The 12,753-nt window shown below is 32.8% G+C and overlaps 1 protein-coding gene across 4 annotated transcripts in view; it reads left to right on the top strand.

The window, feature by feature from the left end:
- LOC136026256 (nonsense-mediated mRNA decay factor SMG9-like) overlaps positions 1–12,753 on the top strand; it is a 104,871-nt gene that overhangs the window by 24,721 nt on the left and 67,397 nt on the right. For all 4 annotated transcript variants that reach the window (XR_010617250.1, XM_065702632.1, XM_065702633.1 and 1 more), the window contains exons 4-6: positions 1,775–1,922; positions 5,944–6,092; positions 11,869–12,016. Coding sequence is in view for 3 of the 4 variants with exons in the window: in XM_065702632.1 (XP_065558704.1) it covers positions 1,775–1,922; positions 5,944–6,092; positions 11,869–12,016 (445 nt within the window). In the remaining variant the exon portion in view is untranslated. The remainder of the gene's footprint in view (positions 1–1,774; positions 1,923–5,943; positions 6,093–11,868; positions 12,017–12,753) is intronic.

Below are 12,753 nucleotides of genomic sequence, written 5' to 3'. Positions count from 1 at the left end.
ACCATGTAGAATGACCTTGCAGCTGATACACATTCAAAGAAGTTTTTCTTAGTTGCTCTATCTAAAGCATAGCCAAAAGTGAAAAAAGAAGATAATTACTAGAACTAATGACATATCTTTAATGACTGGACCGTGAAACCTGATGAAAAATTTAAATAAAACAATCTCTGTAAATGAATATTTCTTTTGAAAGCAGTGATAATTAAACCAATGTATACAAATATTTCGGCCTTATAACTGATAGCCCGTCTCAGCGAAATAGAAGAAAATCCGATACCTAAAGAAGTCTGCATTGAAAACCACCAGAGAAAAATATTTTACAGTTCGAAGGACTTCAAAGTAGGGGCTTCAAAATTCGAAGTCCCTTTAAATACCCCGCCTCCCCCACTCGTATATAATGGGAACTACTCGCTTGTCTTCAGGTACCGGCCAAATTTCCTCACATGATTGATTTTAGAGATGAAGATTTGCGGTTGGCTAAGAGTTACGGATACTTGCCAAATATATGGGTAGGTACTTCGGCTATATAAGCAATAACCGTCGTCAGTGCAATAATTAAACAAAAATAAATTGAGTGTTCATAGAAATATATAGTTTTGGTTTTTAATTTAAAACATACTTTTATTTGTGGTCGTTGATTTTGAGATATTTTTGTAGTTTTTGCATCCTTTTCGTTTGCTTTGCTGATAATTGTAATTAGTGAAAAAATTCTTATCTATTAGAATTAATTTAAAATTAACTTTTTCCGAAAAAAGAAGTGTTACAAAGGAAAATAAAGGGCTATATTATATGTAAAGCAACAATGTGAAACAGTAATTCAAGCGTTAAACAAACATAAATTTCAATTAATGTGTAAATGAAATCCAAAACGAGCAGAAAGTACGATAAATATTCAAGTTAAACTTAAAACGAATAGGAACTGACACAAAGTTGGACTAACATCCCATATGACTTCTGAAGACCAGAAAGTCACATGGGGTTTATTATTGAAAATAGTTTTCATTTCGGATTGCGGGTTTTTATTTGTCATAATATCAACAATAAAAAAGAAAAATATAACAGAAAATTATCACAATAACCAAAATTACTAAAAAAAACTAATGAAATGTAGATTGAAAATTTAATATATGTTAAGGTTCATTCCTGAAAGTCTCTAGATTTTGGATTTATTTAACATTATAAAAAAAAGTTTAAAATGTTTTATGTTTTCAGTAAAGCGCAAATAGTGTTCTAGATTGATTAGTTTTGATCATCTATTGTTAAGATTTATTTCAACAAAATTTTTTCCGAAGCTTTTTTCGGTTTTTTCATTCCTTGTCAAGAATTTTTAGAAATATCTAGTTCATACAAAATATTCTTAGGTTAAAGTGAAAACAAGCTGCATTTGAATCTGATTCAAAGTTAAATATCAAACCTTTAAGACGTAAACTTTTTGGAAGCTGACACTCATCCTGATTAGTTTGAAAAAAAAAAGAAGAATGCCAAGAAAACATATGCAAATGAAGACATGGTTTATTAAGCTTAATTTTTTTTGAGGCAACCCGTCTCACATGGCTGACATTCCAATGGGCAAATTAATTGTATGTTAAGGTAATATTTAAAATTGATCCACGTAATAAGTAAAAAATGAAATAAAATATGAAACATGAAAATTATAAGCAATGGGACCTTTACCTTGCCACTGTTGTGTTTTGCAGGTACATTCAATTTTTTTTGATACATTTATTAATTATTTAGGTATTAGTTTATATGTGAGAATAGTTTTTTTGCTTAGATTTTTGTTTCCTGTTCAGTCCCATGAAGATATAGAAAACAGCAATCATAAAACATCTGGAATTGATGCATACATTACCCCAGAAAGAGTAATTCTTTTAGACTGCCAACCTGTTCTATCCTGTTCAGTTATGTATAGTGACATTCAGGTAAAGTGTAAACACATCCTATTATTAATGTCTTTTCGAACCGATATTTTCATTAGTTTGAACCTCTATACCATAGTCGCTACGGCAATGGCTTCTTTTATATCTCTATGCATAGTAAGAACATAAACCTAATTGTCTAATAAATAAAACTAGACAAGTAACACAAAAAAAAAATTAAGAAGTAGCCACTCTCCTAAAAAATAATGAAATTTTAAATCTCCCCTCATAACTAGTGTAAAAAAATAATATAAAAATACTTGCTTATTGGCAGTATTTCTATAATTTATCTAAAAACGGACTTTGGAACTTGGAATTTCCCTCTCCCATGAATGGCTAATCCTCCATAAATTTCTTAAGCCCTCCTTATAACCGAATCGGTGTCGCAGGTATGATCTGTAATAATTAATAATTCTTGTCTAATTATTTGTTTTATGAGGAGAGCCAGATTATCATACCGGCTATTGATTCATGCTTGCTTATTAATTCTCTTAGGTTTATTTCATATCAAGCGTTTCATATTTTGTAACTTGCCACAGATATATATATATATATATATATATATATATATATATATATATATATATATATATATATATATATATATATATATATATATATATATATATATATATATATATATATATATATATATATATATATATACATATATATATATATATATACCTTGTGTCCAATTTCTTCCATGTGAACAGGTTTTCCTGTTCACATGGTTTTCCACTTCCTCTCCCTCCAAATAATATTAAGGATGTACAGAAGTTTCGTAATATTCTGAAAAACATATTTATTTGAAAAAAAGAACCTCTCTTGCCGCAGTTTTGTCGGCTACACTTGGATGGAAGAGTGGACTAAAATTATGGTTTTTTGGCCATGGTCAATTTTTTATTGGCCACACCGGCTATGTTTGATAAGTTAACCTGTGAAATTTTACATTAGGCCTAAAAATGGATTTTATATGCACCTTTAGAGCTCGTTTCGGACTTTATATGAGTAATAAGATTAACACACTCATTCATTTTAATTTGCCTAATTTAGTGTATACATGGGTTGTAAATCACTAAAAATAAACTTAGAAAAAAAACAGAATAAAAACAAATAAAAATTGTTAGTAACTTTATTGGTCAATAACTTGAAATACGACAAAAATACTAAGCAGCGCAAATAGTAAATTTGATTGGTAAGTGTTCTGGTCTATATAAATGTCCTTCAAACTTGTACCTCAGTTAACTCATTTGGGCTCTATGTTTATTTTAGCCACAAGCAGGACACAGCCCTCCTTGACTCGTGGTTCAGTGCTGTACCAATGACTATCGTCACTTCCTACTTTAATTTCTGCCGCTCATAAAATTTTCACTTAGTTTCTTAATTTGTAAGGTTAGGTGCTGGTGCACAATGTGCACATATATTTCGTGCGATCAACTTGTCTTTTAAGGCTTGTGGCTATTCCAGACCAGTTTCTATTGCCTGTTTGCGCTTGGTATATTCTCAGTCTGTCAACAGTACTCAAACACTGTCGTATTGCAGCCACTAGATTGACTTTTTTAGAGAATTTTCTTTGCGATTGTTCAGCTCTGGCAATATTCAATAGATTATCCATATCTTCCAAAATTGAAATTTCTTGCTTTTTCCATAGCCTACTTAATTCAGTGGGATTATAAGTTAGATTCTTATCCTTCTCTTCAGAGTTATCAGTCCCCGATTTCAAGACGTTTTCAATGCGTTTTGATGGTGAACTACTTGAGTTACCACTTTGCTTTTGCTTGCTCTCCCTTGTTTTTCGTTTAGGAGGCTTCCTTGGCGTTCCATTGCTCACTATAGTTTTTACATTCTTCTCTGTTAGGTAGAATTTACTACCTACTCCCTTTTGCTCCATATCCATCACTTGGATTTCTTTTTCATCTTTTAGTGGCTTGATCGGCACTTCTTTGTCAACTTGAGTCTGCTTTCCAGTAAATTCTGCTGAAGATTTTTGTTCTTCACAACTCTTTACTTTTTCGTTTGCTATTGTTTTTAACTGCTCTGGATGGGCTCTGCATACATTTTCTGTTTTCTTGCTATCTTTCACCAGATCTTCCAGTTGATTGTCAGCTTTTGTAGCGATATCCTCATTCTCAAACAATTGCAAACCAACGTCTAAGTTTTTTGTTGAAAATATGCTCCGGTTCTTCTTGTCATGTTTCGGATGTTTTATTCTGAAATATTCAATTGCTCTTTGCAATTCTTGCAGTTGGTTAAGGTTCTGACTTCTCAGCAGTTCAGAGACACACTTTGTTTCACTTATACCTGTCATCAGTTCTTTTTTGGTATCCTCCTTCGATATTTTCGGAATCTTTATCAATTTTTGCGACATTATCCCCGTTCTTTGTAGTCCAATCGAGCTAATGTCATTCCAAAGTAACAGTTCATAAAACTCAAGCATAAAACTAGGAAAAGTGAACCAATCTGTGGGTTCCTTCTTCCATAGGTTTTTTGGGCTGGTAAAAAATGACCTCATTTGATATCTATTAGTATGAGCTTAATAGATATGTTATTCATCTGATAGCTTTTTCCACAATACTTCTAGAATTACTGATACGGCCACTTTTATATGACCGTGGTGACGTCACTTTTTCTTCTAATGGTGAAACTCATAGTCCTTTTTTACATGACGTCATAAATTTACTAATTGAAATGGCATTATTCAGTTTTAATTTGCATGACGTCATCAATCCATTATTTAGAATTGAATAGCAACTTGGTTTTTAATGCGTGCACAACCGTGAATATGTAAATTAAAAAAAGAAAAGGAATAATGAAAAAGTCTTTCTGAAAAGACCTTTTTGGTAGCTAGCATAATGTGAACCATGACCCATAAAATGACATGTTTTGGGTTTCATTAGGAACTAAGATTGCCCATAGCCTTAGTTTAAGAAAGGGCGTCATTTGATGTGGAATTTCTTAGAATTCAAAGTCGTATTCCAATTAAAATTCTAATCTCGAGATGATTTTTGTTCGTTTCCGTCCTTGAAAAATGTCCTTGGAACTTTCCACTTACGATTGATGACGCCTACTCCCAATTTTTTTCGGCTATCCCTTCCGTGCGATATGGCCAGGAAAAAGACATATTGCTCCTTACTGCAATACATTTACCGCTACAAAAGTAGTATTTATTCAGTAGAAAAACAAAGTATTTTTGAATGTTTTTATTTAGTTTGGGCCTCCTTAATTTAGTACGACTTCTGAAAAATTTGTTCAATGTAATGAGTTGCTCTCTTTGAATTTAAGATCGTAATGGACTAGTTTCGAAAGTCCGCATTATATCTCGATTTTTTTTTTTAAGTTGAAGGCACAAACAAATGGGGCTTTTTAAAATCTAAGGGAAGAGCGATTTTTTTCAATAAAAAAAATCTAAATTCTAAGGGGGACTAATAGAATCTAGGAGAGGGGTAATTGCCCCACCCCCACCATTGGGTGCCCCTGCCTATAGGCATAAATAACTGGGTATCTGAAGTTTATGCTTTCATATTGTTCTGGATTTCGAATAATACTAAACTTTGCTTCTAGAACTAAACATTTTATACTAGTAGGTATTGATATTACGGTTGGTAAAACCAGTGACTTGTCTTATAAATCAGTGTGCTGTTTTTGTATTTTGCTTATTGAGTTTGTCGGCACTAAAATAATATTTTTATTTGTGTTTTTAAAAATAGCTACTCAAATTGTAGTCAGTCTAAAATTTTCGATGTTATGGCTGGTGATGGACTACTGAAGGGTTTTTAAATTTGGGTTTTATATTATGTAGGCTACTTAGGGTCTTTAATACTCCTACAGCAATGTTCTTTTTTGTTTAGTTTTTGCTTGGCCTTTACGTTTTCAGTAAAGCGCTAGTTTTACATAATTCTGCTAATATAGGTGATTCGAGGTCTGGGAGGGGCAGTTGCCCCCCCCCCCTGATCCATGGCAAATTGCGTCCCTGATGGAAAGTTTTAATTTGCTTATTATGGTTACTAATTGTGTGTTCTAGGCTGAATGGGAGAAAAAAATAGGATTCGAGTTTGGATCTACAGAAGCAGGCGCAGAAATGAACTCTATCCAACTTATTTCATTTCTTTTATCCGTTTGTCACGTTTTGCTCGTCGTTCAAGATTGGACGGTTGATCTCAATTTACTTAGGTAAGGTGTGTTCTCATTAATTGTGTTCAATTGGTTTGAATTGAAGGTTTTAAATTGTAATAAAGCATAAGTTGAACTTAAACGGGAAGAGTAGAGAGGTAAGGGAAGGGGGATAGGAGAACTTCTCATGTTTATAGAAATTTATGTTCGTTTCGAGTTGAGCGAATGGTATAAGCCTTGAAGTGGGGCTGTTAGGTTAGGTAGGTTCAATCGGGTTTAATTAAAAAAAAAGGAAATAGCTAAACTTAAAGTATACTGCTCTGTGACAAACCTCACGTTGAGACCCATAAACATAAAAGATTCTTCACTAACACGCAGTACGGCTCCCACTTCACTCTTCGACACAACCACACGCCTCCTCATTATATAATTTTTTTAATCTTAGCCATAGGGTTCCTCCCTCCCTCCCCGGACGTACAACCACCTCACCTGAATATACTAAAAAAATCTAAACTTCATCTAATTTTATTTATCTTTCTTTTTTTATCTTTCACTTATTGACCTTTAAAATGTTGAGAAGGAAACCTGTTAAGAAAATAATTCTTACTTTATTATATGCCGAATAATTGTAGTTAACGAATTTTGACTCCAGTTCCACAATACTTTACCCCCTCCCCCCTGTAATGTGCAAATATAGAGCCCCAATTGTGAATTTCCTATGTGTTTTTCCGTTTCTTGTTTCCGTCACCGTTGATTCAATTTACGGGTACAGAGGTTGGGACAAGTGGAGGTTAGCACAGTGGAGAGTGCGTTGCAACTCAAATCAATTGTATCAATGCTCCATTCTTGCTGTAGTTGAACTTTTATTCGAAAGTTTTTTTCCTTGATTGAATTTTTCTAATATTTTTCATGCGAATGATTTCACAAATGCTTAGAATAGTTATAATAAACGTTGCAGGAGATGAGTATTTGTGGTATGTATTTTGAAAACACATTACAATTTAATTTGATTAATGATAATATAGAATAGTCTCTCTGTACAAATCTGCAAAAAGCCTTTCTCTTTTCTCCGAGCGAAGCCTGCTCCCCTGATACACACATACACACTGCAATTTTTTCAATTTCATATAGCAGTTCCATGCAATTTTTTCAATTTCATATATTCTTTAAGCAATTATAGTATTCATTCACCCCTGTTGAAATATTTTCAAAACCTATTTTAAAACATAAAACATGTCATGTTGTGCTCTTCGTTCAATATTCGCAGTGTAGTATCAGTTTATTTTGTTTAGTTTAATTGTCATGAATTACATTTTGTTGTTATTAGTTGTGCAAAATGTCGGGGGGTTTTACATGGTAATAGGTCGCAAATTAAACTTTAGGAAAAAGAGCGGCGAGTTCACGGGATAGGACACCTTTCGTACTTATGGATATTTCTGTTAATTTGAATTGAACATCACTAACACCACACAAAATGTTTATATACATTCGTATGTGAAAATATATGTATTGGACAAGTTTTGCATCTGTTTACTTTGGTAAGGCTTTTTTTTATATTAATTGTATTTAATTGCTATTGTATGGGGTATGCAGCATACCGAGGAGGGTTTGAAGTTCCTAAATGCTAAGTCTTGATATGACATTATCTTGCTAATGGTAGCAGTCTCGTGCTTGACTACTTTTCAGAATTTTCGGGAAAGTCCCTTTCTGGAGATTACAAAGACCCAGTTGGTAAGCTCGTGATATCAGTCCGGACTCGACCTGATTCTGTCTTTACAAATGAATAGAAAACAGTCTCATGAGAAATAGAACGCTGTTCTGTCGCAAATTAAATAAAAAACAGGTTTTTCCAACTGAAAATAAGGAGCAACATTAAAACATAAACCGACTAGAACTTATTGAGTATTTGAGGGGAGCTGCCCCTTCATTAACCCTCTTTTTATAATAAAGTCTTAAAAATTTTTAAAAATACTTCTCATTCAACTTCAAGCAACCTTTTGTTTGAGCAATCTTAAACAATTGTGGCAAAAAGTCAAACTTTTGTGTAAAGAGCGAGGGTTGAAGATGCTCATATACGGAATAATTCCTGTTCGTTTTTTTTTTTAATGTTACTCCTTACTTTCAATTAAAAAGACTTGTTTTTTGTTTAATTTCGGACTGTTTTTCACATCATGGCAGAAAATCCCCCCCCCTCATGTAAAATTTCCCCTCTGATAACTTCCCCTGTTAAATTTTCTCCTCACGGAACATTCTCCCGGTGAAAAATACCCCCCGCTGAAAATACCTCCCCCCAAAATTCCATATAACAAAGATGGGCAAATTGTTTAACTTACAGCCCTTTTCCATAGAACTAAGGGAGCCCTGTCTTTTCCAAAGGAATAGTTACTGGAACTTTCAAATATGCTGAATGAAGCTGCTTTCTCGAAATTTGCCCTCCCATCATCTTGATCGCTTAAAAAGGGCCGTAGAACTTTTGATTTCCAATCAAACGAGTCTTGTCCTGGTCTTCTCGGATCTCTGGTTCGATACGATCATTCTTAGAAAAAAAACAAGCGAAAAAAAAGACAAATAAATAAACTCGCTTCCGTCATATTTCTTCTGTCAAAAATATGAAATTCCTTATTTTTGTAAGTAGGAGTTTGAAACGTTTACAATAGAGTTCTCTGATATTCTGAGTCTGAGGGTGGGATTTTGTTAAAAATTGCTTGGCTTTTTGGGATTGTTTCCCCCCTTTTTCAAAAAATTGCGCAAATTTTCTCAGGCTTACAGTTTTCCATGGGTAATATTAAACTTAATGAATTTATGTAATTGGAATTACATATTGAAATCGCATAATTGATTTTCCGTAATTGGAAGCATAAAAAATTCAGTTCTTTGATGTATCTGTTGTCATCAAATTTCTGTTTGTAGAGTTTTGGTTACTATTGCGCTTAGACACAGTTTAATTAGACAAACTGTTTAATATTACCACGAACTGTTCGACTAGAGAAAAATAGCAGCTTTTAATTAAAAGCAAAAAACGGCTTTTTTTAGAGTGTTTAAAATATTTCTTCGTGATTTTATTTACCTTTGCTTGGAGAGGTTTAAATTTGATTTTGACATCTCTTTCAGGTATTTTGATTCTCCTATTATAGTTAAATAAATAGAATCCTAGTTTAAGTAAGAAAAACAACAAAAAAGACAAACAATTTACGAGGGCTATGAAAGAATATAAATAAACCATTTAAGAGTAAAAAGCGAAACAAAATAGATAGCGTAACAAGAGTTGCATTTGTAACTCAACACAACTAAAGAGTTGTGTTTTTTTTTCGCCGTGCTATGGTGAGTTTTTAATGTAATTTGTTACATCATCTTTAATAAGTTTGTATACAATGTGTTTATTGAATAGTCCGCCAAAATCGCTTTAAAGAAATATTATCATTTAGTTTAAGTTTAATTTCTGTTGCCTCTCTAACAACTTGTTTAATACTCAAACCATTACTAACAAGGAAAATATTTCAAAAAAATATTTTATGGTTAGCTTTTCAAAAATATAGGTGCTAAGCGCAGAATCAAAAGAACTATCAAACAGTTCGTGGTAACGAACTGTAGTAAGGAGCGACCCGGCTCAATAGTAAACAAAACTCTAAAAAACGGAATTTCGATACTAAAAGATATATCAAAAGAATCGGATTTTTATGCTGATTTTAAATATATAAGTTTCATCAAATTTAGTCTTTGTCATCAAAAGTTACGAGCCTGAGAAAATTTGCCTTATTTTGGAAAATAGGGGGTAACACCCCCTAAAAGTCATAGGATCTTAACTAAAATTACACCATCGCATTCAGCGTATCAGAGAACCCTATAGAAAAAATTCCAAGGTCCAATCTACAAAAATGTGGAATTTCGTATTTTTTGCCAGAAGACAAATCACGGGTGCGTGTTTATTTGTTTTTTTTTTTTTTTTTTTTTTTTTTTTCCCAGGGGTCATCGTATCGACCAAGTGGTCCTAGAGTGTTGCAAGAGGGCTCATTCTAACGGAAATGAAAAGTTCTAGTGCCCTTTTTAAGTGACCAAAAAAATCGGAGGGCACCTAGGCCCCCTCCCACGCTCATTTTTTTCCCAAAGTCAACGAATCAAAATTGCGAGATAGCCATTTTGTTCCGCATAGTCGAAAACCATAATAACTATGTCTTTCGGGATGACTTACCCCCCACAGTCCCTGGGGGAGGGGCTGCAAGTTACAAACTTTGACCAATGTTTACATACAGTAATGGTTACTGGGAAGTGTACCGACGTTATCAGGGGGATTTTTTTGGTTTGGGTGTGGGGTTCAGGGGAGGGGGCTATATGGGAGGATCTTTCCTTGGAGGAGTATTTCATGGGGGAAGAGAAATTCAATGAAAAGGGTGCAGGACTTTCTAGCATTACTATAAAAAAAAACAATGAAAATATAAACATGAAAAAGTTTTTTCAATTGAAAGTAAGGAGAATCATTAAAACTTAAAACGAACAGAGATTATTACGCACATGAAGGGTTCTAAAAATACTTCAGCATAAAGAGCGAGGTATTTAGGAGGAGATAAATACTTCGCTCTTTATGCTAAAAATTTTTTAAATAATTTCAACTATTTTCTTAAAGAATTGGGATAAAACGTAACGTAAGTTATGTACGTTTGTTACGTAAGTTAATTCTTAAGTTACGTTTTTTTTTTTACTAATAAAAACGTTCGTTAAAAATTAAAAGATCTAGTTGCCTTTTTGAGTAACCGAAAAATCGGAGGGCAACTAGACCTCCTTCCCCACCCCTTATTTTTCAAAATCGTCTGATCAAAACTAAGAGAAAGCCATTTAGCCAAAAAAAAGAATTAATATGCAAATTTCATTTTAGTAATTTATGTACGGAGAGCCAAAATCAGACATGCATTAATTCAAAAACTTTCAGAAATTAAATAAAAAAAACAAGTTTTTTTTAATGAAAGTAAGGAGCGACATTAAAACTTAAAACGAACAGAAATTACTCCGTATATGAAAGGGGCTTTTCCTCCTCGACACCCCGCTCCTTGCGCTAAAGTTTGATTCTTTCTCGCAACTCTACTTTTTAAAACAATAAAAAACTTTAGCGTAAGGAGCGGGGTGTCGAGGAGGAAAAGCCCCTTTCATATACGGAGTAATTTCTGTTCGTTTTAAGTTTTAATGTCGCTCCTTACTTTCATTAAAAAAAACTTGTTTTTTTTATTTAATTAGGATCTAAAGCCTTTGTTATGTCGTCTTTATACTGTTGCAGACGTTCTCAAAATTTCGTTGGGTTCTTCCCACATTATAGATGCTGCAGTCGCAGGGTATTTGATATACCCTTATTTCATGAGTTAGCTTGTTTCGTGTTGTTTTTCTTCAGTCCTGGTTGAAGTTCTTCATAATGACCGTAGCTAATTTTGAACGCTCTAATTTTAAATTTCAGTTTTAGTGATCAGGTATTTCTATTGAAAGAATATTTTATATTTTTGTGTATTGCTTTGCTGAGGAAGGCTCTGGGATATAGAGCCAAAATATTTATTTAAGAATAAGAAACTTCAATTCTTAAATTGATTGACTGATTGATTAGATTCATTCCTCATTGTTTTACTTGTTGTTGTTTGTATGATGGAAAGGCAGCGTGGTCTTCGTTGGTATTTATATTACAAATTATTATTTTCTTCATATCAGAATTATTATATTATATATATAGTATATTATATTATTGTTATTATTATTATTAACTATTATGTTGTCTCCGAATTATTATATTATTTAAATCCGATATTATATTATTATTTATATCTGAAAAGCGATTGCTTACCCTGTAGTTTGTTTTCAGGCTAATACAAACAGCTGAAATGTTGAAACCATCATTTCCTCCGTTAAATCAAGATGAACCTTATGTAGAAGCTTTCCCTCACTTGGCTTTCATTTTCAATCGTGCGTCTGATGATGATTCAAGAACAGACCGCCGTCTTAAATTGTCAGTAAGTCCATGACTGATGATGTCTTCTAGAATTGTTGCATAAGAAATTGCGGTCTTGAATTTATGGCATAACACCTTGTGACCTAAAAAAAAACTTTTTGTATATTGTTAATCGTGCGTCTAATGATTATTCAAGAATAAACCCTCATCTGAAACTATCAGTAAGTCTATTAATGATAATTCTTTCTAAAATTGTGACATTAAATTTTTTGCATAAAATATTGCTGCCTATCTTAAAATTATGACTTGAAAATATGCTTTTTTATGCATTTTCAATAGTGCGTTTGATGATAATTCAAGAACAGACCGTCGTCTTAAATTGTCAGTAAGTCCATGACTGATGATATCTTCTAGAATTGTAGCATAGGAAATTGTGGCCTTGAATTTATGGCGTAATAACTTGTGGGCTAAAAGAAAACTCCTTGTATATTGTTAATCTTGTGTCTAATGTTTATTCAAGAACAAACCTTCATCTAAAACTATCAGTAACTCTATTAATGATAATTCTTCCTAAAGTTGTGATATTAAATTTTTTGCATAAGATATTGCAGCCTATCTCAAAATTATGACTTGAAAATATACTTTTTTATACATTTTCAATTGTGTGTTTGATGATAATTCAAGAACAGACCACTGTCTTAAATTGTTAGTAAGTCCGTTACTGATAATGTTTCCTGTGGCATAAAAAATTGTAGCCTTAAATTTGTGGTATAAAATATAAGCCTATGTCCTATCTTA

Source organism: Artemia franciscana, chromosome 4 (assembly GCF_032884065.1).
Source record: "Artemia franciscana chromosome 4, ASM3288406v1, whole genome shotgun sequence".
Classification (NCBI taxonomy): domain Eukaryota; kingdom Metazoa; phylum Arthropoda; class Branchiopoda; order Anostraca; family Artemiidae; genus Artemia; species Artemia franciscana.
The sequence above is the reverse complement of the archived record's forward strand: the minus strand, read 5'-3'. Positions and strand labels throughout refer to the sequence as shown.